Raw genomic sequence first — 26,447 nt, 5'->3', positions numbered from 1 at the left:
TCCTGCAGGGTCTGGTGTTAATTCAGACCCATGGAACAAAAGTTCAGACCCTGTCTTACATCTGTTTCTGTAAGGAAGTTTCAGTGAGACACAGTCATGACTACTTGTTCATGTTTTCTCTTTGGTTGCTTTTGTACTACAAATGGCAAATATAAGTGGTTGCAAGAGACCTATAAACTGTACAGAAAAAGTGTGTCACCTCCTCTGCTAAGAGATAGGCAAGAAAATGTAGAAAAGGAAATGCAGACTTTTCAAACACAGCACATAGACAACAGAGGAAATTCTACATTCTTCCCTCTGAAGTTTCCAAACAGAATAGGGTCATCTCTACCTAGAGGCACAAACTGTCTGAAAGTCCCAACAGACTGGGCAAAGGCCCACAACTCTACATTCCCGAGGACAACACAGCACTGGCATTATTAGCTGGAACTAAGGAAAGGAGCCTGGAGAGTTCTTCTCTATGGCCAGCAGGTTTCATGCTCTGTGCCAGGGAGGAGCCCTTTGCTTTGCCACAGAGGTGCATATTCTCTGGAGTCAGCTCTACTCACCACAGAAGGTCTACCAATCCTCCTTGCCGAGCAATGGCAGACTTCACCCTGTTAGCAAACTGCACAGCATCTTCATCTTTCTGTAACAGAGAATGAATGAAAATACTCTGCAGACTCCTGAACACCACAGCACACGAAGACTTGCCCTGGAGGACTGGAGATACCTACCTCTCTGGTCATAGGGGGCAGGTACCAAACGCTACAGACAATGGCCCAGCTGGTCATCATTCTCAGCAAGTATGTCACCATCCCGTACTTGCTGCTGTTCCAGAAGGCATCACCAAACTGAGGGTCATACTGCAAAAGCAGAGGAGACTGGATGTAAGGACTATACCAGTGCTTGGGGAGGGCCCACAGGGGCAGGGGTCCAGGTAAATAACGGCTGAAGTGGCTCTAAGGTCATAGCCTCCAGACCCACTCAGGCCATCAGGGAGGTCTTTCCTGACCACCACACCCAAGCAGTTCTTGCCTCAAAGAGCCTTATCCTGCACTCACAAGCAAACATTTCCAGACAATCCAAAAACAGAATACAGGATAACAAAATACCAGCCACTCATTTCCTAGGTTCAATCATTAGGAATAGTCCACTGTGCCTGCTTCACGCATCCTTTCCTCTCTTATGAGGCCTATCTTAAACATCAAGGCATCTCCTAATGTACATGAAATATAAACAAAGACACCACACATAATCAACTTTTTCATGGGACATTCAAAGGAAAATTTCTGATGCTGCAGACTAAGAAACACTTACAAAGCTTGCAATATGCTATATTAAAACTTAAGTATTGCAAAAAAAAACCCTTAAGTATTGCAAATATAATTTACATATTTATAATTCTAACAAAGTGAATTTCTATATGGGCAGAAAACTCTGCTAATTAAGTCACCAGTATTCATTAGCAAATGGGTCCACACCCATTGGTCTCATGAAGTCTCAACAAACAGGTGTATTAGGTACTTGGATTTGTCAATGATTTTAATGGAGAGAAAAGGCTTGTTTCCAAGGGTTTTGTGAGAAATGATTGCAGCTCCTCAACCATTAACCCACAGTAACCTCAGGAGTAGGAAGTCTGGTGAGGAAAGGTACATGAGAATAACAGGAAGAGCTAAGTCTTTGAGAAGGCTGCCGGAACACAGAGCATGGGCGGTTGCTACCAAATGTTAGAGGAAATAGATAAAGCAGTGCATTGACTGCAAAAGCATAAGCCAAGGGTCAGCACGGAGAATGAATAAATGAAAGAATTTCAAGAGCTATCCCACAGGATCAAGATACCACCACTGCTGCCTTCCTGACAGAAGGATGTCTGTAGAGTACTGTCATGGAGATTCATGGAGATGCCGGAGGATGGAGTTTCAACTGTCTAAATCAGAATACTGAACTACTCTGCTGAGATTAAGTCCTAACTATAAAAATACAGATTTAACAACAGAAACTAAGAAACCTAACACATTAATGAATGCACCTTAAATACCACTAAGAGGAATGATGGAGAGATGGCTCAGCAGTTAAGAGCACTGGCTGCTCTTCCAGAAGACCTGCCTTCAATTCCTAGCACCTACATGTCAACTTAAAGTCATCTGTAATCTAATATTCTTTTGTAGCTTCCTCAGGTACCAGGTACATAAGCTGTGCACAGATACATGCAGACAAAAACAATCATATACATAAAATTTTAAAACAGGAATAGTAGGGGCTGGAGAGATAGGTCAGTAGTTAAGAGCACTGGCAACTCTTCCAGAGGATCCTGGTTTAATTCCCAGCACCAACATGGCAGCTCACAAGTATCTGCAATTTCAGTTTCAGGAGAACCTACACCCTCACACAGACATACATGCAAGCAAAACACCAATGCACATAAAGTAAAAATATTTTTTTAAAAAAATAACAATAGTGAACTTTTTAATACAAGTAAAAAATAAGGGAGAATAAAAATTTAAAATTAATCTACGGTATATGATTACAAAGATAGGGCAGCTAGCCAGACGTACTGGAGTACACCTGTCATCCCAGCTACTTGGAAAAAGTAATAGGATGATTGAGCCTGGGAGCTTGAGACCAGGCTGGGTAACACAGGGAGACCTGTTTCAAAACATAAAACTGACTCTCTTGTTACAAGCACATGAGCAGAAGCTGTTTTAGAAGAGACCAACTCCTCTGTTTGGCACTGATTCTCTTCCCATCCAGGCAGACACCACGGCAAAGCAAGGCAAAACAAAAGTTCAAAACAACGGTTAACACTCTCAAAACCAGACTGTGACTTGTGACTGCAGAAATGTGATAGCACTGTCACTGCAGAAGCTGCCCGCGTTCAGAGACCAACAGAACCTCAAAACAAAACAAAACTAGAAATATCTGTAGAGCAGAAGTCTGTCACATGAGCAGTATGGGAATTTACATGTTTTATTCTGCAGAGAAGTCCTAACGTCTCTCAAGATTCCGTCTCACAATGGGTGAGTCAGGCCGCACAGCTCTACCAAGGGGACCCCCTGACCTACCCTAAGTATCACCCAGGGCCTAGATAAAATGACATTTAGAATTAGGCATGAGGTCTAAATCTTTTTACTGCCACCTTCCTCCGCCCCCGCGATGCTATAGAAGCTAACACTAGACAGAGCGGATACAGTACCTCCACACACCGTTATGCCAGACGCAGGAAGGCACTGGTGGTGCGACGGCTATTCTTGGCTGTCAACTTGACTACACCTGAAATGAACTAAAACCTAAGGGGCTACATCTGTGAGGGATTTTTTCTCCTTAACTGAATCTTTTGAGGTGGGAAGATCTGCCTTTAATCTGGGCCACACTTTGTTCTGGTGTCAGCCAATATAAGGACCTGGACGAATGAAGCCTGCTCTTTGTCTGCTTGTTATCAATTTCACTGGCAAGTCCATTCCTTCACTCTCACTGGAGCCTACAAGATTCTGGCATATATTGAAGACCAACTAAGAAATCAGCCTTGTAGACTGAACAACTACTGGATTTTTGAACTTTCTGCTGGGAAACCGACATTGTTGAATTAGCTGGACCACAGCGTGTAAGCTACACACACCCATTTGTTCGCTCCTGTTCTGTTCCTCTAGAAAACCCTAATACATGTGGGATATAGACTCCACTCTCTACTTTCACACACAGCAGACTCTGATAAAGACTATTCCTTGGCAATGCCATCCCTACTTAATGGCTAGACTGACCAGGCCTGTCCATCAGTGAGCCTGCAGCCAATATTCAGGTATTAGTGGGCTCAGTGTTCTGCTTAGCTAGTAGAAGGTGTTGTCTACCTACCCAGGAGTTGTGCAGAAAAGCTGAAAACCACGTTTCAAAATGGACACGTTTCTACAACACTGCAAACAGACACCCAAAAGGCAGGCTAAACAGCTGTTCACAACTTCAGACCATGCTCTAAAATCTCAGCCTAAATATGTTGACATTACGGAAAACAAACTGTTCGGGGATAATACTCTGAGGATTAGACTCTTTTAGAAGGAATACAGATCTGCACTAGGCTAAAGGGGGATAAGGAAATTGAGGAATTCAGGGAGGCTGACTGGTTGAACCATCCCATGTTTCCAGGGTGTCTAAGAGACTGGTTAGGACAAGCTCCTTCCTGAATGATAGAAACAGGAGTGGAGAAGCTCCAGGATCCAGTCTATCGCTGCTCGAATGAGGACACTGAAACCCACTGCGGTGGAGTGCTTACTGCACATAGTAGAACAAAGAGCCATCCATTCTCCCCTCTCTACCCCACTGCACAAGTTCAGCTTACAAGCCCTCCTCTGCTACTGGCACAAGTCACCTGTGCAATCGAGTGTCCTATGCTTCAACAAAGTCTCTAAAGAACAAAGTAGTGAGGACACAATTACATGGCTTGTGAAGTTTCTGTTTGCAGAACCTGGAAGCCCTTTTCCTCCCATATCCCACATCCCTGTGCATCCCACCAGCATCCTCTTCTCCTACTGCTCTGCCCACACAGTCTGGCAGTGCTGGCAGAGAGAGGAGCAGCCCCGACTAATTCACCAATTCCCACTTCCCACTTGTGCATTCGAGCTGGCTTCAGAGGTCTTATACCTTGATAGCAACAGGGTAAACAGTGGCTCCAATTTCAAAGCTTCCCTTTTTGAACATCATCACTGATGTGTTATTGATGCAGGTTCCTAAAAAACACAGGCAAGAGAAAACCCTTTCTTTCTGGACTTCTACCCAGAGTTTTATTTTTCCCCTTTCTTTCTTTTTCTTTCTTTCTTTCTTTCTTTCTTTCTTTCTTTCTTTCTTTCCCCCCCCCCTCTCTCTCTCTCTCTCTCTCTCTAATATTTTGTTTTGTTTTGTTTTTTCAAGACAGTGTTTCTCTATGCAACAGTCCTGGCTGTCCTGGAACTAGCTGTGTACACCAAGCTAGCCTTGAACTCAGAGATCCACCTGTCTGTGCCTCCCTCCCAAGTGTTAGGATTAAAGGTGTGCACTCCCATCACCCAGCTACCCAGTGTTTCTTCAGCACCAAAAATAATCCTCAAAGAGCGTAAGTCAATCATCACCCAAATCAAGAATGAACAGTAAGGGAGCTGGACAAATGCAGTCCTTATTCCTTTTCTCCTGTCTCAGGCCACTGTCCCAGCCTTAGGTTTGGAGCAGGGATGCCAAGGAGACTGAGGAGTATTCTACGAGAGGCTAGAAAGCTACCTGTCAGTAGTACCACAGAAAAGGATCCTGCACTGGCGAGGTACACACTATAAAATGTAACCAAACTTCTCAACTGACCCAAATTGTTAGTCTGCCATGCTAAAATGCCCCAGTGTTACCCAGGACACAGGAACTGATCTCTCTCCCCAGCGTTACCCAAAGCTCAGGGCCTGGTCCCCCTCCCCAGGGTTAACCAGGGCTCAGGGCCTGGTCCCCCTCCCCAGCGTTACCCAGGGCTCAGGGCCTGGTCCCCCTCCCCAGCGTTACCCAGGGCTCAGGGCCTGGTCCCCCTCCCCAGAGTTACCCAGGGCTCAGGGCCTGGTCCCCCTCCCCAGAGTTACCCAAGGCTCAGGGCCTGGTCTCCCACTCCCATCACTTTGTACCTTCTGGGAAGATGAGGATGGGCAGCTTACTTTTATCTTGTACATGCTCCGTCAGTCTTTAGGAAACAGAAATAAAAGGAAGAGTCAATGACCTTATAGGTTGCACATAGCAATCAAAGATTTTTGGCTTGCAATTTGTAAATCTCAGTAATGAACCACTTACCCAGCATATATATACCCTACCCAGCACTACCCAAAACAAACAAGAATTACAGTTCTTAACTTGTTTATTGGGAAGGATATAATGAAAACATAAATAACTTAAATAAATAATACTGTGTTTATTTACATCCTTTTTAGATGTCCTAAAACTTTATTACAACGGTATAACCTCAGTATAAAGGTTATACCTATATAAAGAAAATGTTTTCTGTTTACGCCCTTGCTAGATCAACTGAATAGCATTTGCCACTTACCTTTTAGCCACCAGGTGGCGATCTTTCACTTCAGAACGCTCAAACCAGATGTGTGGGCAGGCTTTGACCATGGCTCTTTGGATCACACCCATAAGGCCCCCGTGCACCTGCCCCACCTACTCTCAGAGAGAGGAATCATTAGTAGTGAAGCTGTCCTCACACAGATCTCCCCACTCTGGGGAGGACCACAATCCCACAAAATATACACCTCGGCCTCTCCTTGTTAATATTTCATAATTTTAAGTTTCTCACTATCAAGAAACCACTACTTGAACTCCTGATCTGAATTCCCTTTTAGCCATCAGTGTCAGAGGCTACTCCAGTTAAACACATAAAGCTGGGTAACTTATAAAATGGCTCTCTCAGGTAATCTCAATGCCTCTCACCTGGCTTTCTCAAGACTCCCTTTTCTTGGAATCTCCTCAGTCTAAGACACAAGACACAATCCAGCCATACTCTCAAGCACTCAACTCAGAACAGCTTCTACCCACGCCTAGGGTGACCTTCCTAAGTTGGGACCCGAACATAAAAATATGTTTACATGTCTGAACCCTTCATCAAGGAAGTTTTCTGTGGAAGGCCTAGAGATCTGATCCTAGTCCTGATCAGAAAACCACAAAGAGAGGCTGCATACCATGGCATAGTAGCCATCGCTGGCCAAGATGATCACATCAATGGGAGATGTATGATTAGCCACACAGATGCCACCATTTCTTGGTCTGTTTTTCCTGGGTATAAAATATATACAAGCAATAAAAATGGCAAGAATCAATTCGTTTGGAATACTCCTCTCACCTCACAAGCATCACTAGCTCTAGACAGTGATGAGTCTCCCTCACCTGTTGTGGTAGGTAATGATGGCTGTCAGGGCTCGCACACAGATCCGGTAGCACATTAAGTGAACATGTTTACTCAAAAACTCCTTAAACCTGAAACAACAGGACAGCTGAGGTGTTTGTGTCTAAAATCAGGACAAGTTGCTGATTCTATTTAACAGTGGACAAAGTACTTATAGAAATATTAGCACACATAGTAAAACCTACAAATGTATTATTTAACATCTTTATATCCACATGCAATCAGAGAAATGCAATGTGACTTGATGACATTCACCTGTTAGAGGTAGAAAATATTTCTAGGCCTAGAATTTTCAGGATAGGCAAGCCAAGGTTTCTTAGATTCCTATTCCCCAACTCAACAACCCATAGTAGGTGTAAGCTCTTTATCAGCCCCAGCAAAACACATATCTACGGGGCCTCAGAGCTTCCCTAGGGGAGTAAAGTTTCCTTAAGAAGGAAGAGTAGTGGGGAGAAAGAAAGTTATTTGTCAACTTACGGAGCTAGCAGAACCAAGCAATGAAACATCTTAAAGATTGAGGGCACAGCAGCAATAGAGAACTCGTCTTGCATACAGGGTCCTGGTTTTGCTATAAAAATCTGTTAATACCTGAGCCAAGACTCTTTTGTGGTATCTGCCCTTCTGACTCTAAAATGGGAAGATGGTGAAGACTAGACTGCAAGAAGTAAGCACACACAGCTACTATCGCACATCAATTACGAAACAAAAGCACTTACTACAGACACCACTGCCAGTGCGAGTTCTGAACCACCTAGGACCTAGTGTGCGCACTGTGCCTCCAGTCAGTCCTCACGCTCTGAGGCTGCGACGTCAGCTCACTCTACTCACCTCCCACTTGGCAGGTATCCAACCATGGTAGTGCCCACCACCAAGAGGCTGATCCCTGTGAATGCCAGTGCAATTCTGTAAGAAGAAAAATAGAGTAAACCAGTTATTCAGGGAACATGTGAAGACAAAGGCAGGAGCCATAAAAACCACACGTAAGACCTGACAATAGCTTCCCCTGGAAATGTGGGAAACCATTTGTACGGAGAGATGATTACAATTCCGAACAGACAGTGGAACTGTCTCTTCAGCAGCTGCTATGCCCGACACCTGTCTGATCTTGCTTAGGTTCAAGACCCTGGCAGAAGTAAAACCTCTGTCAAAAAGGAGGCAGAGTTGGAAGGTACCAGACAAACTAGGAAGAGCACAGAGAAGAGGAGATCAATACAGCTTCTGTACCAGAAAGGCAAGATTCAGGAAAGGCTATGCTTAGGAAAGAGGGGTCAGGAAGTATATGATGTTCTCTGCCCTGTGTTCAGTCCCCACAACAAGCAAATGGTCTTTATGAAATCCGACTAGCCAGGTATGGTGCTTGGAGCACACCTTTAATCCCAGTACTCAAGAGGAAGAGGCAGAGGCACATAAATATCTGTGAGTTCCAGGTGAGACAGAGCTACCCAGTGTGACTCTCAAAAAAAAAAAAAACCAAAAACATTACAGAACACATATATGATGGAGGAGGGTCATCTGTCTATGTGTTACTTTCATTGGTTAATAAAGAAACTGCCTTGGCTCTTTAATAGGACAGAAAATTGGGTAGGCGGAGTAGACAGAACAGAATTGTGGGAGAAAGAAAGCAGAGCAAGGCAGACGCCTCAGGCAGACGCCATAGCTCTCCTCTCCGAGATGGATACAGGTTAAGATCTTCCCAGTAAGACACCACCACGTGGTGCTACACAGATTACTAAATATGGGTTAAAGCAAGATGTGAAAATTAGCCAATAAGAGGCTGAAACTAATGGGCCAGGCAGTGTTTAAATGAAAACAGTTTTCGTGTAATTATTTCGGGTATAAAGCTAGCCGGGTGGCAGGACGCAGCCTGCCGTTCCTTCTACACATATACACAAAAAAACCAAAGAAATCCAACTCTTTCTGTATGATAGGTAAAGAATATAAAGGCTTGAAGGGAATGCTCCCAGTATGCTCCTCCAAGAGTAAAATGGACTAGCCCTGGGGAAAAAACCAAACACACTTTATAAATGGAAACAAGGCACCGTGAGATGGGCGAGCCACGCACACAGGCAGAACAGCTCACACTGGCCTCCAAGGCCCAGCCTCACCTGAGTGGCAGAAGGAAGCAATACCGAATCAGCACTCCTAACCCCCAGAGGATGGTAAGACGGAGGCTTATATATTGGAAATTGTAATTGGTTCTGCTCAACAAGTTCCAAGACTCCAACTCCTCTGCAGAGAATCTCTTTGTCACTTCGTCATCCATAATAGTTTCCATTCCTTTCCGGCAAAAGTAGAAAATGTCAGAGAGCTCAAACTCCGGTGTCTTATCCAGAGCCTTGCTACTACCGCTTCGGCGAATTTCTTTGATTTCTTCTTCCAGAGAAGTGGGATCTTTTGCAATGATTCCTGAAAAAATAAAAAAATAAAAAATTAAAAAAAAAAAAACAAAAACAGTATCCCCAGTCAAGCAGCATGCTTCAAGGAGCATGTGTATGAAGACTGAGTTTTAAAGTACAAAAGGTACATGTGCCATGGTCTGGATGTGAATATGCTCTCCAGAGTTTCATGAGCAGAAAGAGGGAGCCCTCAACACAACAGCACTTAGAAGTGCTGGGGTTGTAAGTGGTGGAGGTCTATCGTGCTCCAATATATATAGTTTTCCACTTAGGCTCATGCCTATAACACTGTTTAAACTAAGTGAGTCACTTGCACAAAAAAAGGCATGAAAGTAGGCAGGAAAAAGAAGGGTTTCTGTAGAAGAAAGGAAGATGAGACAGGGAAATAGGGGGTGAAAAGGACTGAAGTTCATTATATACTTGTATAAAACTATCAAATAAAAATCAACAGGTGTGGTAGCAAATGCCTTTAATCCCAACATTCACGAGGCATAGGCAATGAAATCTCTGAGGCCAGCCAGGGCTACACAGACCCTGTCTTTAAACAGACAAACCTGGAATGTAAGAGATTAGCTCGTGTGATTAGGTCATGGGACTGCTGTCCCTGAACAGAGCAGCACTGTTCTTCTCTGGGTGGGTGGTTCTGCAGGGGTACATTCTCTCCCACAACATCAGGTTGGGGTTTTGGTGGATTTTTGGTTGCATGTTTGCTTGGTTTTGAGACAAGGTCTCAGGACCAATGGCTGGCTTAGAGCTCACTATGCAGCTAAGGATGTCTTTGAATTCCTGATTCTCCTACTTCCATCTCCTAATGCTGGGGTCAGAGGCATGTGCCACTATGCCTAGCTCTTTAGATCAGTTTGTTTTTAAAAAGTAAGCCAGACACCTGCCTACTTTCTTAGGCCATTCCTTGCAACTGAAACCAACTCTTCCCTCCCCTCCTGCCCTCTCACACGCTCCTGCCATGTGGTACATCTGCCATACTGCAATGTGGTCAAGGGTCCCTTGACTAGTGGCATTTTACTTCTACCCAAGTTTGCTCTTCTGTCTACGTGAGAGAGAGAGGGAGGAGTTGGGAGACCAGCTGTATGAGTGTGCGTGCTGCATGAACACAGGCCAGAGGTCGATGTGAGCTATCTCTCCCTACCACTCTCCACCACACACGTTTACTAGGCTCACAATGCACTTGAAGTTCTTTGACTACTAGACTGGCTTGCCACTGAGCTGCAGAAATCTGCCTGTCTCTAGCCCCAGCACTGGAACTTTGCAGGGGTATTGTCACTGAACCTAGGTTTTACACGGTTCTAGAGATCCAACCTGTGTAAATGCACACCAAGCATTTTACTTTCTAAGCCATCTGCCCAGCCCCTGCCTGAGTTTTCTACTTACCAGAAAGTTAAACGTTTTCTTCTACAAAGGACCCTCAGGTATTTTGTTATAGGCAAGAGCAAGTAGACTGAACCTCTACAAGGACTCTGGGTATTATTTCAGAGGCTCTTTTAGACTAAGGCACCCAATCCTACCGTTGGTGTAGGGCTTGTAAAGCTGGTGGTTCTTCTCCTTGGCTCCTCTCTCCATTCTCAAGGTAGCCCACTGAGGAGGAAAATGGCAAAATGACAGCAGTGAGTCTTCCATCAGTAACCACCCTACTTCCTTAGCCTGCGAAAGGCTCGACTCTAGTTGTCTGACACGAGGTAGCAGTCAAGCAGCACACCTTCCAGAGAGGACTCACCCTGGCCGCAGGGCTCACACACTAAGTTCCCAGAAGTAAAGCGCTAAAAAGTCAAGATGGTCAGGGTGCTTTTTTCACTGCCAGGATCTGCCTCCAAGCACTTAGGAACTGACTAGTAAACATCTCCTTTAACTACTGCCTACCCCTGCAAGGATACTTATCACCACAACATTATCTATTTGTGGGTATGGTGTGGGGGAGAACATGTGTAAGTCAAGAGGACAACTTGTGGGGAAATGGTCGGGTCTCTCCCTTCCACCATGTGGATTCTGGGGATCAAATGAACAAAAGTACCTACCTGTGCATGCCCTGATGAAACCAGTAAACTCCGAGAACACATAAACAGATGCGACTGGTGATATGCCAAAGGAACAAAGAGTCTTAGAGATGAAATCTAAAAGGCCCTGACCAGGCTGTTCTTTTACTTCAGCATTCTTCCTGCTCCTTGGTGACTTTGGTGAACTTCCTCTGAGTCTGCAGTCTTCTCCCTGATCCCTTGACCAACCAGAATCCCCCAAACACACTCAAACTAGTCAACCAGGTACATTCCAACTTGATGTTTAATTTATGTACTGATGGGGCAAACTGACTCCTTCCCATTTACATAAAAGAACATCTGATCTACAGTGCTCCTTGTTAAAGTATTTTTGGGACCTTTTCCAGTGGCAGAAACCTGTGACTCTATTTTTCAATAAAAGTCCTACTTGCTTGCTCTCAATTCTGTTGTTCTCGCTGACATTCTTTTCAATAGTGAGACAACGAAACCAACAACTTCACCCCAGGAAACCAGTGACAATGGCTGTAGAGTAACTCTTCACGGAGCTTCTTTTAGCTCTAGAACAGCTCAGTATTTGTTGCCTTTACAGTTATAGTTCTTCCTCTTTGGTTTTCTTAGAAAAAACAATGCCCATGGACAGTTAATGAAGAGATTCAGGGCTGGCCAATGTGCTCAGAATAAATGTCTGGTGATCAGTCCTAAATGGGACATCTAACCATATCACAAACACATCCCCACAGTCCCAGGGAGCACTGCAACAGAGGGGACAGAATGCTGTGAACTCCTGTCTTCTGGATGTGGCACTGCTGGTCCTGCGCTCATGAACTAACTGCAGCTATGGTCACCTGAACAAAACCTGCAGAGGATCTGGCATGGGTGAAGAAAAGGCTCACATGACCCAACTTGTAGCTGAGGAGCTACTAGTAACTGACGGCTGCTGGGACAAAGTAAGCTATTTTTCTTTGTGGGTGGGACTGCTGGTAGGCGGGCCTTGCTCAAGTGGGGGCCCCACATCCATGTGCATGCAGACAAAACTAATTAGATTCAGTAGGTTATAAAAAAAAGAAAAAGAAGGTAAGAAGATAGGAGAGCATGTTCTGGGGGTCCCGTGGGAATGGGGAATTTGGGGTGGATCAATCAAATAATCAAAGAATAAACAAACCTTTTTTAAAACAAACCTAAATGTTCTTTTTTAAAAAAATATTTGTTTATTTTATTATGTATACGATATTCTGTGTTTGTGCCTGCAGGCCAGAAGAGGGCTCCAGACCTCATTACAGATGGTTGTAAGCCACCATGTGGTTGCCGGGAATTGAACTCAGGACCTTTAAAACGCAGGCTCTTAACCGCTGAGCCATTTCTCCAGCCCCCAAATGTTCTTCCTATCACCTTCCCTGCCAGAAATCATCCCCATCTTCAAAACACAGGCTTTTCATTACTTTCATGCCCTTCCATAGATAACACTAGAAAGTTTATTAACCAAGGCTAAGCTTCTGGGCTGGTTGAAAAAAACCCAAGTGTTCAAAAATATTGCCCACTCTGTCTCAATCCCACAACTGTTGCATTTGCATCTTCAGCTCTGTACCACACCATAGTTTTCTGAAAGTTTCCAACAAATTCGACTGTGCAGCTGGGCACTGACCAGAATGCAAGACCTCATCTTCTCTAACCTGACCTAATTGACTCCTTTTATCTGGGTAACAAAATTCAGCTTATTTTCATCTTTTTGCTTATATCCAGGCCTTTTTTTCACTTTCTCCAAATTACCTTCAATTCAATTGAAAGTTAGTTCCTAGAAATCCCACTGCAAAAAGATTACTGCAAGCTGTATAGGGAACTTCTAAAGCAAAAACACCCAAAACAGAAAATTACTCTGAGGTACTCTGGACAGGCATAGACCCACCTGTGGCAGGCACATAAGTATTTTTCTCCTGACAGGACTAAGTATCCAAAACAATTGGCAAGCTGCTTAGGTAAGTGACTTATGCTTAGTCCCATTTAAAAAACACAGGTAAGTGTACTTGAACTAAATACCCAGTTTTAATGATCTTCATGAAAATAAAATGTGAAAATGGCTAGTGAAATGACAAGAGACGCAGACATAAAATGTATGGCTACACTATTAACTAAATTATGAACATCAATGATCAAAGACTGAAGGGCAATATGCAAAAAATAACGAAAGTGTAAGCTATAAGACATGTATAATTATAATTTTTGACATTATGGTATGGTCTTGTTATCTACTATCATATAAAACCTATTCAGGAAGAATGCTGAAGTAAAAGAACAGCCTGGTCAGGGCCTTTTAGATTTCATCTCTAAGACTCTTTGTTCCTTTGGCATAAAACTTAATGGTTTAAAAACCCACTACTGAGCTGGATTTGCATGGTGGTATACACCTTTAATCCCAGCAGAGAGGCAGATTTCTGTGAGTTCAAAACCAGTCTATTCTACATAGTGAGTTTCAGGACAGCCAAGACTTGTAGTGACCCTGTCTCAAAAAAACCAAACAAATGATGAATAAGAACAACAGCAAAACCCACTAATGAACTGGGGTGATGGTGATGATGTACTTTAATCCCAGCACACAGGAAGTGGAAAGAGGTAGACCTCTGAGTAGGAGAAAAATAAGTACATTCTTCTTTTTTCTTTTTTGGAGAGGGTCTTATGCATAACAGATTGGTCTCAAACTCACTATGTAGCAGCCCAGGATGGCCTTCAATTTCTGACTTCCTGACTCTACCCCCTAAGTGCTGGGGGGTAAAGATGTACCACCACATCCTGTTTTATATTGTGCTGGAGACTGAACCCAGTGTTTTGTACAGGCAGCACACACTTTACTGAACTACATGCACAGCCCAAAATAAGTTTCCCTGGTGATTAAAATGTGTAGTCAGAAGGACCAAAGAAATATGATAATCTTTTAGCTTTCTTCCAATTCTAAAAAATATGTACATCATTCCAATTTAGGAAAAAAATGAAGAATCTTTTGAAAGGTAAAATCAAACATTCTATGCCATGAGACAAAATCTTTGTCCTCTAAAATTCTGCTGAAACCTAATCTCCAATATGATGCTATTCAGATGTGAATAAGATTATGAAGAAAAAGTCCTCAAAAATAAGGTTAGAGGGACTGAAGAGATAGTTTAGCTGTTAAGATCACTTGCTGCTCTTGAAGAGGACTGGGTTTTGATTCCCAGCACCCACAATTAAGTAGTTCACAGCCACCTATACCTTCAATTCCAAGGGATTTGGCACCCTTTTCTGGCCTCCACTGTACCTGTGCACACATGGTACAAATACATACCAATGAAATAACTCCTAAAGAAAAAAGGAATAGGGTTATAAAAGGGATCCCAGCAAGCTCCATCATCCTGAGGATACCAGACAATGCTGTCAGCACCCTGTTCTTGGAGAAAGTTTGTTTTTATAGGCCATCAGTCTACATCAGCAAAATGTTGTAGTAGCCCAAATTTTTTTTTTTTTTTTTTTTTTTCGAGACAGGGTTTCCCTGTAGTTTCTAGAGCCTGTCCTGGAACTAGCTCTTGTAGACCAGGCTGGTCTCGAACTCAGAGATCCGCCTGCCTCTGCCTCCCGAGTGCTGGGATTAAAGGCGTGCGCCACCACCGCCCGGCAGTAGTCCAAATTTGGACATTTCTTAAAACCAACCAACCAATTAATCAACACATATAAATTTTAGATGTATATACATGAATACACAGATATATACCTGGGAAAAATATTTTAAAGACTGCAGAGTGCTTGCAAAGCACATCAAAGACCTTGGTTTGATCCCCAGAACCACCAAATAAAACCAAATAAACCTCTAAGATATTACGTGAACAAGTGTATTATAGTATCATGGTACATTACTCAAATTATGCAGCTTCAGCTGTGGAAAAGAATTCCTGAGGATTTGGTGACTACTGAAAACATTCTACAACTCAAGTAGCAAATCTCTGTCTAAATATTAAAGTCCTGTGGCACAGGTCAACTTTTAGGAGATACTACTTCTCATCTGCTTCCATTTAAAACAATCAGTCAGGGGCCAGGCGGTGGTGGCGCACGCCTTTAATCCCAGCACTCGGGAGGCAGAGGCAGGCGGATCTCTGTGAGTTCGAGACCAGCCTGGTCTACAAGAGCTAGTTCCAGGACAGGCTTCAAAGCCACAGAGAAACCCTGTCTCGAAAAACCAATAAATAAATAAATAAATAAATAAATAAATAAATAAATAAATAATAAATAAAACAATCAGTCGGGTTCAACAGTACGTTAACTAAGTTCTGATGTATTCTCGATCTTTCTGAAAATTCAGACCCTCTTTTCTGTGCATTCTTTCTGCATGAATGCAAGGACTGACCTCGGACTGCTGTGAGAGAGGAAAAAGGAGTCCCATCGGCAGAAGCCTTATTATGCCCTACCACCTGTGCTGCATGAGGCAGTTTCCGATGTCTAGGCCCCACCGTTATATAGAAGGTAAAAGGACTCCTGATAGGAACCATTCTTTCTGCTAATGCCCTTCTCTCCCCTGGGAGGAAACCTATCACAATAGGACAACTTACCGCAAAGATCTTTAACAATGTTTTCATGTAGAGCTTTCGAATACCAAAGGAGACTCCAAAAATGGCAGGGACTATGATGAACACAAGTAGCAGGGTGAAGAGGACAGTCAGGGAGATACCCAGAAGGTTGACAATCAAGCTATCAAAAGGCAGCAACAGGAACATGGTGGAGGATGCAGGTCAGGCTGGTGCCCTCCTTTCTACACACAAACGCGTCTTCAGATGGTCCCTTCCAACAGCACAAGCCTTGGAAAGGAAGTCAGTTCCCCACGGGTGGCAAACTCCATCTCAAAGTTCATGTCATCCAACTGTCTGAATACAGAGTAGTAGAAAAGAGCCACAGGAGAACCCCAGAAATTCCAGGTCTCCCCGGCACAGATAGAGCTGTGGTGAACAAGGCAGGACAAGGCTTCAGGAACGGCATCCGAGTCCTTACTAAGTTTCCGGGCAAGTGAGTGGAAAGGGAGAGCTTTCTGTTCAGCTATGTGGGCTGCTTCCAAGGTTTTACTTTTTTCCTGCCCCAAAGCGTTCAGCAGATGAATTTGTCCTAAAGGTCTGTATTGCCAGAAGTACCAAGAAGAGTTCACCTTGATGCCAGAAGAATCCTGATAATTCCAGTAGACAAAAGCAATTGCTGGAACGTGACACCAAAGGCTTCTGAATGTCAGTGTGCCGAAATTAAGTAACTTTTACTTAGAATTCCTTCATAAGCTAAAACTGAGTTCACTGTAAAGAGTTCATAGCTAGTCCCATGCTCCCTTGTGGGGGGCTCCCGGTGCTGGCTGCTCCAGGACCCTCCTATCTGGAGAGCCCCAGCTTTTGCCAGTAACAAACAGAGGCTGGCACAGAACGTCTCATGCTGCCTGTACCGAGCACTATTCCAGACACGCCTGGCATTGGTGTCCTCTGATATTCTTCTCCCTTAAGGCACCCTTCTCAGCGGTGACCTGGGTTCTTGGCAAAAGGTTGTTTACATGCTGCCAGGGCTGGGGGTGGAAACAGAAACACCATCAGTCACACAAAGCAAGACGAGAAATGTCAATAAGTCTACACGTGTGGCAAGGGAGAGCTGTTTTAGGATGAACCCGCAGCCAGCTTCCCTAGTCATCAAGGTCAAAGGGAGCAGGCAAATAAATACATAGGTTTCCATGATGAGAGGAGCTGTGGCCACATCAACTTTCTGATAGCATGCATTCTGAAAGGTAAGGGTATAGTATGGAATGTAAATCCCATTCTGACTTGTCCTATACTTAGAGTTCTTCCTAACAGATGGGACTAGCTTTGTATTCTTCCCAATATAATTTCTACTTACAAGGGAAAATCATTTGTTCCTGTCTGTCTCAGCACCAAACAACAAAAATGAGGGCATTACTTACAAGTCACGCTGTTCTTCACCTTGCTTTTTACTTTGTCTTAAATAACTTGGAAGAGAGTTCTATAAGTAAAAACAGAGCTCCCCCACTCTTTGTAGGTGCATAGTTTGCAACTAAAACAACACAACAGGATTATCCCAAAACTAAACACTACTAATTCCACCCTTTTGTTAAATATTGCTGTGCTAAATAATCCTAGCATACATGATTTAGTACCAGCAAAATTCCTAGAATAATAGAACTGTAGAGGAAAAGGAAATACACGTTTAAATTTTTACAAGATATTTATCACATTTCTTCCATAGAAATTAAGTCCTTCCAGTCCACTTCACTACACTGGCTGCTCATTTTAAAATTCTACTATTAAAGTATCTCATACAAGTAGTCCAATATACAGCACTCAATCTAAATTACAAGTTACCAATCAATGAAAGTCCTGAACTCGGGTGCACCCTATCAAATCTTTCTAGCAAAAATGTTTACCATGTGGTGTTAGGATAGAACCCAGGGCCTTCCCTGACTATGCTGGGCAAATACTCTAACAGAGTTACACCCCAGGAATGACCTACCAGTTTTGTTGAAGAAACTGAACAAATAGGTAATGACTTACCACCAATTTTGACCAACATTTTATGAACTAATATGTGTTATCTCAGGGCTGGCAAAGTAGTTTAGTAGTTAAGGCCCCGAGTCTGGTCCCCAGGAACCATACTCTACCAGGTATAATTAGTTTTCACAAGTTGCCCTCTGACTTCCATATATGCACCATGGAACATGCATATGTACACATACCCACACAAAATAAACAAATGTAATAAAAATGGTATTCCATCTGGCACTGAGCTGAAATCATTACCCATACACTGTCCTCATTTATTCTCCCAACAATTCTATGGTGAGTCACCACCACTACCATTTACAAATGAGGATGGTAAAATTAAGGAGATAACTAAACTTCCCAGGGTCATACAATCTGTTAGTACAGCAGACTGTCTCTTATCCCATGTTCTTTAACAACATTTATGGCTTTCCACATCCCAAACTACCCTGAAATAATCAGTACCTTACTTATGCAAGGTGCTATCGGATTTCCTAGAGAGAAAAACCACAGGATAGATCTGGAATCACATATCAGAATTTGCTGTTCTCAGAATCCAAGTACATGGGTGTTTTTTTTTAAATCTTATAAACTGGCTAAACTTATTATATATGCCAGATTTCTAACCACATCCCCGAAGTGACTGAGGAATTTGCGTCACTGTGTTCCTTACACCTGTCAGGGCCTAGCCCAAATCAAGAGCCACCCCTCCACTCTACCCTCTATCCTGGGCCCTGTTCCCCTTGCCCAGCATTCCCATGAGAAGATACAGCAAGAGCCCTCTGTCCCATTGCCCAAGGTTACCTTATGTTCCACAGGCCAGCAGGGCTGTCACATACCAAATCTGACCCCACATGCCAAAGTTTTGAACATTCTTCTTTGTACCACAATCAGTTCAGAATTCCCAAGGTTATTCTGGGTTCATGTCCCCAAAACACTAAATAAACACATGTAGCAACACACTCATTTCTTCAGTTAGTTCAGGAGTTGGCCAAGTACACATATCTGGCTATGGCTTCTTTTATAAGGCTCTGGAGCTTGGTATGGCTTTTATAGTTTTAGAGAGATATGGAAATAAGGGTGTGTGACAGACACCAGGGACTGGAAAAGCCTAAAATACTAACCACTGAGCCTTCACAGAAATGACTTGTACCTATTCTTTTTTCCATGAGAGGTGATGACCTCTCCCCTCACCTCACCCCTCCTAGAGTACTTGCTCACGAAAGCTGGACTCTAAAGCAGAGAACACTGAACTAGTCTGACAAGTTCTCTGGCCAACACCAATACTCGCATAAATTCTTAGAAATCAAGGAAACAATAAACAAACTGCAATTATAAAATAATGTCCTACACACCTTGGAGGGTTAGTAGAAATATTAGAGTCAGAAGTAACTGAAAATTCAGAACACTGCTTATTTAGGAGACAATATTACTTTGTTTCAAGTAATACACAACACTGCCTCTTAGGAATGTGTGGAGGGAAGCCATTAATTAGTATTTGCTTATTCTCTTAGTTTCCACAGCCAGGTTCCTGCCAAACACTGAAAATCACATCAACCAGAAGCCCCCTGACTACCCCCCAAAAAAAAAAACCCAAAACTACTCAACTGTTTCAGAGAAAAACACAAAATCCAACTATTTCTGAGTGTCAGAAATGAAGATAGTTTCATTGTAGTCAGAGACAGAGCCAATTTGCTGAGCTAGCTAAACTTTTTAATCCTGAGTAGTCTCCAATGTCCTCAATCTTTGGAGTGGCTGATTCAACATACACTAACTGGGCAGACAGCATGTGCTTGGTACTATGCTAACAGTCAGTCAACAAATAACCTGCAGACAAGAGTCAAAGGAAAAAGCAAACATAAAGTCACTATTTCAGATGTTCATGAAGGCTAAGGAGGAAAAGACAGGACCCCCAGAAAAGGTTAGAAAGTAAATTATTTAAATTCAGTTAAACTCTAAGCCAGTTCAGATCTAGTCACAGGTGTGTGGCAGGGGCTATCACCATTCCTAAATACAGAAATATTTCAGAAAGTATTTCAAGAAATAACTCACATCTTCATCAGGTGACCATGACTGTCAGAGTATGTAAAGAGAGACGGCATATAATAACCCTAAAGGCTGGTGGGGTAGCTCAGTAGACAGAAGGGCTTGCTGTGCAAACCTGATGACCCAAATATGATCTCTGCATGGGAGGGGAAACTGTCTCCAAAAGGTGTCTTCTGACCTTTACATGTCCACACACATGCCTTCACATGTGTGCATGTACACACACACACACACTCACAAATTAAAATTTAAATTGTTTAGACCACTCAAGGATAGATACATTTTTTTAAGCACACGAAGTACATGCTTGTCACACATTAAATGTCAATTAACAGATCATACTATTATTACCTCTGCAAGGAACTGTCCTAGTTAGGTATGTGTCAACTTTACACAGCTCGTGCTCTCTCTCTCTCCCTCCCTTTCTCCCTCCCTCCCTCTCTCCTAATGCATATACAAAAGGAAGCAGGTAGAGCAGCACCTAAAATAAAAAAAAAAAAAAACCCTATCAGGAGAAGACATAATAACACAGTATCCTTTTTTAAAAAGAGACAGTGGGGCTGGAGTGATGGCTCAGAAGTTAACAGCACTAGCTGCTCTTCCAGAGGTCCTGAGTTCAATTACCAGCAACCTCATGGTGGCTCACAACCATCTATAATGGGATCTGGTGCCCACTTCTGACCTGCAGGCAGAACGCTGCATACATAATAAATTTTAAAAAAAACTATTTAATTAAAAAAAAAAAAGTAAAAGAGACGGGCTGCAAAGATGGCTCTGTGGTCAAAAGAACTTGCTATAGATGTATGAGGACCAGAGTTCACATTGTAGCACACACACAATAAGCCTGGTGTCCAGAGCACAACTGTAACCCTAGCTCTGAGGCTGGTGAAAACAGGAGGAGCACTAGGGATTGCTGGCTTCCAGCCAAGCTCAATAAAGAAAAAGAAAAAGAAACATTAAGTCCCAGGTTTAGGGAGAGACTCTACCTTAAAAAGAATAGACAGACCTCAACCAAAGAATGGATAAGAAAAAAATGTGGTACATTTACATAATGGAGAACTACAGAGCAGAAAAAAAATAATGACATCTTGAATTTTGCAGGCAAATGGATAGAGCTAGAAAATATCATTTTGAGTGAGGTAACCCAGACCTAGAAAGGCATTTATCACATGTACTCACTCATAAGTGTTTTTTAAAGCAAAGAAAACCAACCTACAAATCACAATCCCAGAGAAGCTAGACAACAATGAGGACCCTAAGAGAGATGTACACAGATCTAATCTACATGGGAAGTAGAAAAAAGATAAGATCTTCTGAGTAAACTGGGAGCATGAGGACCTTGAGAGAGGGTTGAAGGGGAGGGGAGAGGCAAGGAGGGGAGCAGAGAAAAATATAGAGCTCAATAAAAATCAATAAAATTAAAAAAAAATAAAACGAAGAACAGGCAGAGAGGGAGGGTGAGAGGACACCTGGGCACTGTTTCCTCTATGGGCCTGCATACACTCACAGAGACAGACAGACAGACACATATGCAGATAAATAAATCTTTTGAGTGTGGGGAGGGGCAGAGGAAGGAGAGGGACGCAAGATGGATCACGACAGAACACCTGCTTATCCCCCAAGCACATAGAAGGAAGGTGGGGGGGCACATCTACATTTACAATGATTTTTAAAACAATGTTTAGCAGGATGTGACAGTTCATGTTTGTAAACCTAAAAGGAAGATTGCAGTTTTGAGGCCAGTGTGAGCTATATACATAGCCCAACCCTATAACAAATATACAGTCTCCCAGTTAGAAGCAGAATAATATCTACAATACCAATTGTGAAGAAGGTAATGATTAAAAAATAAACAAGTTTACAGCTATCTGCATATAGTATCTCTAGGGAAATAATACACTGGCTAGGTTGTAGGTTCCTCTCAAAGTTAATGCCACTGTTCTCTTTCGGCATCTTTAGCACGTCAGTCAGCATTTTCAGTAGGTAATAGTTTCAGTTCTCTCAAAAGAGACACCCTGTAGTCTAAACCCTGGATTACTCCCTAACTGTGAATGGAATTGTGGGCCAATTACTCAATCTCTTTCAGCTCCTGTTCAGCAATACCTACTGACCAAAAGGACTGCTCAAAGACTGTAAAACCTGGCTATCATTAAAGACTAAAATGCAGGCTAAGGTGAGAAAAAGGGGACAGGAATGCACTATTGGTAGGAAGTGTATTAGCTAGCCACTGCGGAAAAACAGTAGAGTCTTGAAAACACTCAAAAAAGAACCTCCAACATGACCCAGAAACTCCACTCCTTATCCAAAAAAAGGAAATCATTTACACCCAGAAGATACACATTTTTCACAATAGCTAAAATGTCCTAGTATGTACCCAAATAATAATCAACTCCGCCCCCTTCAGTAGATGGGCAAACAAAATATGCGTTGTACACACACACAATGGGATTTTATTTAGCAATAAACAAGCACAATTCTCTTTTATAGCAACATGGATAGAAATGGAGGTCAACATATTAAGTGAAATAAGTAAGATACAGAAAGACAAGTATCACATATTCTTACCTCTAAAGAATGAACTGGAATAATGATCACTAGATAGAAGAGTGGGGTGGAGTGGGGTATGAGGGGCACCCGGGCCATGAGATGGTTCAGAAGTAAAGGCACTCGATGCCAAGACTGATGATCTGAGTTCAGTTTCTGGAAGGAGAACTGATTCCCAAAAAGCTGTCTCTGGCCTTCACCCCTGTGCTCTGGCACATGTTCCCACACATATATCCACAAATAAATAAATGTGACTAGAAACCTATAAACAAGGAATACCAGAGTTCAACTGGAGGTAAGTACTGAGGTTTTAAGCACAATAGGTTAAAATAACCTATAAAAGATTCCAAAATAGCTGGAAGAGTAAGTAATTTCCAGTATATAAAATGATTGTTTAGAGAGAGAAATGTTTATTTACCCTGCTGTGATTAAACTGCACACATGTATTGGATCACAATAATGATGTATAAATACTTTTTTAGTAAAAGAATCCAAAATATGGGCTGGAGAGCTGGCTCAGTGATTAACAGCACTGGGTGTTTTCCAGAAATCCTGAGTTCAATTCCCAGCAACCATATGGTGGCTCACAACCATCCATAATGAGATCTGATGCCCTCTTCTGGCCTGCAGGCAGACATACAGGTAGAACACTATATACATAAATAAATCTTAAAAAACAAAACTGAAGCTGGGCAGTGGTGGCGCATGCCTTTAATCCCAGCACTCGGGAGGCAGAGGCAGACGGATCTCTGTGAGTTCGAGGCCAGCCTGGTCTACAAGAGCTAGTTCCAGGACAGGCTCCAAAGCCACAGAGAAACTCTGTCTCGAAAAACCAAAAAAAAAAAAAAAAAAAAAAAAAACCAAAAAAAAAAAAACCTGAAATAGTAGATTATGAAATAATGTGTGTGTGTGTGTGCACATATACCATGGCCTGCACAGCATACCTGGGTGAAATGCCCTCCACCGAAATGAGAATGAAGAAAATGTTTGGTTCTTAAAAATAGGACCTTGTATGAATGTCTAAGTTAACATAAGACAATCACAGTAATTCAAGAGGAAAAAAAACAGTGGCATTGATGGCAGGGGCTGGAGACACGGCGGGTTAGACGCAGACCCAGCCACTGCTATTCTAGGTCCACTACTGACTCTATCAGGATGCACATGAGTCACCAGGCTTCAGTCCAGACAAAATCCATCAGAATCTATGTAGAGGGAGACTACTAATATTAAATGCACTCAGCTGAGGAGATAAAACTTCCCAGGATTGCTGGGCAGCGGTGGGGGGCAGAGGCAGGCAGATCTGAGTTCGAGGCCAGCCTTGCTACAAAGCTACAGGACAGGCTCCAAAACTACACAGAGAAATCCTGTCTCAAAAAACCAAAACCAAAACCAAACTAAACTTGCGTTCTTTTCCAGCTCCCTCTTGGAGGAGAGGCAGCTTTGGTCTCTCCTCCCTCCTTCCCATCCTCCCTCTCCCTTCCTCCTCCCCTCTCTGTTCTTCTCCCCTTCTCCTTCTCTTCTATAACTACTAAATAAATATCCAACCTCACTTTGAAAAAAAAAAAAAAAACTAAACTTCCTAGGGTCACACAACCAGTGAATGACAGGATAAGGATTAGAACAAACGGCTCTGTCTTCTAGCCCATACTGTTTAAGAACACCACCTTTTAATTTCCCAAACAACCATGAAATAAATTAACACTAAGTTCATGGCAGACCTGTTTACTAGAACTTCTTGGTAATTAGAGAAAGAAACAAATTTGTAAGTATTTCTAGGAAACTCAAGTGACTCTAATGTGGAGCTGGTTTTGGGTTCAGGATTATTAACAATGAACTCAGCAAAGAATAAATATAATTTGAGAAAACTATTAACCATCTTTGATGATGTATACCCTTAAGTAAAAGGCATCTTATTCTCTAAAAAAGGGGGAAGGGAATATAAACAAATTTAGGTACACCAATAAGAAGGCTCATGAAAGGCTATAAAACTGTATCTTAGGTTACAAACTCTGGTTAAAAAAAAATCTGTTAAAGATTATTCAGATGAGATTAATGTAGTTGCCAACTAGAAAAAGGAGACTTACTCTGGTCATCCTTAAGGTAGAGAACTGGTATTATTAGCAGTTGTGGGGGTATAAACTTCAGCACAATATTAAAAATCCAATCCAAGTGCTAGTGCTCGGTGGTTAAGAGCACTGACTGTTCTGCCTAAGCACCTCGATTCTAAGAACCTGGGTTCCCGGCACCCATACAGAGTCTGGGATCATTTGTAACTTCAGTTCTGGGGATTCAACACCCTCTTTTGTGCATCAGTACATTCAAAGGACCACAAACTGCATGATTTCATTTAAATGAAATCAACAAATCTATAAAGACGGAAACAGATTGGTGGCTAGCACCGCAGAAAAGTGGAAAGATTGGGATTAACAGTTAAAAGGTGTGGGCTCTTCCTAAAGGGATGAGAACAGCCTAACCTGACTGGTGATTCTTATACCTACCTATCTGTTCATATAGTAACTACTGACTAGATGCTTTATGTGTGTAAGTGGTTACTTTGGCTCAGTTTCAAGTTTTACTTTATCATGGAGAGAAGGCACAGTGTAGTTCAGAGACTGGAACATGCAAGAAGGGCTCTATACCTCAGCAGCAGTCAGAAGCAGAGAACAAGTGTGTGCATGTTAAATGGGTAAATTATAAAGCTGTATAGTGTGTGAACTTTAAATGACCTTTAAAAGATTAGTTATTGAAAACTATTAAGTGGGACTATGGAGATTTTTGTCTACTGGTCTCTAAAACTGAGGAACCTAAGCACTTAAAATCTCTCCCCGAGTACCAATCAACCAGATCAAGCTATCAATTCATTGTTTGAAACAAGAGCTTGATAAATTGAAAGTATAAGCATTAATTATCATTTCAAAGCTGGAGGCAATAAGCTGATGACAAACCACAAAGTTAAGACTTCACCACTGAGAATCCAGTCCAACCTCTGCATTTTATATGCTCTAGGGTTAAATATTAACTAAGACAAACCACAGAACAGAAGCAGGACTATACCTTACATTTGCTTTTGGGTGAGTTAACTTCAGACCTATCAAATGCTCATTTCTGATGTGATGGCAAACATGACTCCCAAACACAGCTGGGCTGATTTCAACTGTTTTTAGTACTGAAATGGAAGAATGGCCTGCATGGGATGCTACAGCTCAGTAAGAAGTGTTTCTCCAGATACGGAGAAGCATTGTGGCTAAGGTAAAGTGAACCTAAAGAATCACCAATATACATACATTTGAAATGTGCTCTGGGTAAAATAAATTATTCAAGGTAGAGTCAGATTACAATAGGCAAAAGTTGACTTAGTTCACTAGGAAGAGTGGGGCTGAGTTTTAAGGTCTTGTTCTTCCCCCAAACCCCAAAGTCATTCTCAACTCACCAGAGTTAGCACTGGATGAAAAGTAACATGGTATATCAAGTTCACTCAAAAAAAAAAAAAAAAAAAAAAAAAGGTCTCCTAAAGCTAGGGAAAACCAAGTATCTTGATATACAGTACCACCCACATAAGAAAGGACAGCATGTAGTCTGGAGAGATGGCTCAGCAGTCAAGAACACTTGTCCTTGCAAGGACCCAGGATTGCTTTTAGGAATTCAATGTTCACAAACAGCTGTAACCCCCAGTTGCAGGGGATCAGATGCCCTCTTCTCGCCATTGCAGGCACTGCATGCACATGGTGCTCACAATACTGAAGGTAACACACATACATTTTTAAAAACCAGGAAGAAAGGGAGGGAGGGAGGAAGTGGCTGGAGAGATGGCTCAGAGCACCAACGACTCCTGCAGATGACAGATTCGGTTCCCAGCACCCACCTGGTCTATACATGTATACATATGGTTATAACTCTAGTTCTGGGGTGTGTGGAGGTGGGGTGGGGGGATGTCCAACACTGTCTTTAGGTTTCAAATGGCACACTCATACACATAAAAATAAGTCTTAAAATTTAAAAAAAAAAAAAAAGGCAATGTGGGGCCGAGCAAGATAGC

At 42.5% G+C, this 26,447-nt stretch overlaps 1 protein-coding gene across 1 annotated transcript in view; it reads right to left on the bottom strand.

The window, feature by feature from the left end:
• The window catches only part of Gpat4 (glycerol-3-phosphate acyltransferase 4), a 36,733-nt gene that overhangs the window by 1,791 nt on the left and 8,495 nt on the right, over positions 1-26,447 (bottom strand). The window contains exons 2-12 of the mRNA XM_038325644.1: positions 15,851-16,836; positions 10,800-10,869; positions 8,986-9,286; positions 7,709-7,783; positions 6,862-6,951; positions 6,657-6,750; positions 6,023-6,138; positions 5,607-5,662; positions 4,615-4,700; positions 717-845; positions 549-628 (exon numbers count right to left, since the gene is read on the bottom strand). Of these exons, the coding sequence (XP_038181572.1) occupies positions 549-628; positions 717-845; positions 4,615-4,700; positions 5,607-5,662; positions 6,023-6,138; positions 6,657-6,750; positions 6,862-6,951; positions 7,709-7,783; positions 8,986-9,286; positions 10,800-10,869; positions 15,851-16,015 (1,262 nt within the window). The 5' untranslated portion in view covers positions 16,016-16,836. The remainder of the gene's footprint in view (positions 1-548; positions 629-716; positions 846-4,614; positions 4,701-5,606; positions 5,663-6,022; positions 6,139-6,656; positions 6,751-6,861; positions 6,952-7,708; positions 7,784-8,985; positions 9,287-10,799; positions 10,870-15,850; positions 16,837-26,447) is intronic.

The sequence above is a fragment of the Arvicola amphibius genome, chromosome 4 (genome assembly GCF_903992535.2).
Source record: "Arvicola amphibius chromosome 4, mArvAmp1.2, whole genome shotgun sequence".
NCBI classification, from domain to species: Eukaryota; Metazoa; Chordata; class Mammalia; order Rodentia; family Cricetidae; genus Arvicola; species Arvicola amphibius.
Note: the sequence above shows the minus strand (reverse complement) of the source record. Positions and strands in the feature narration are given on the sequence as shown.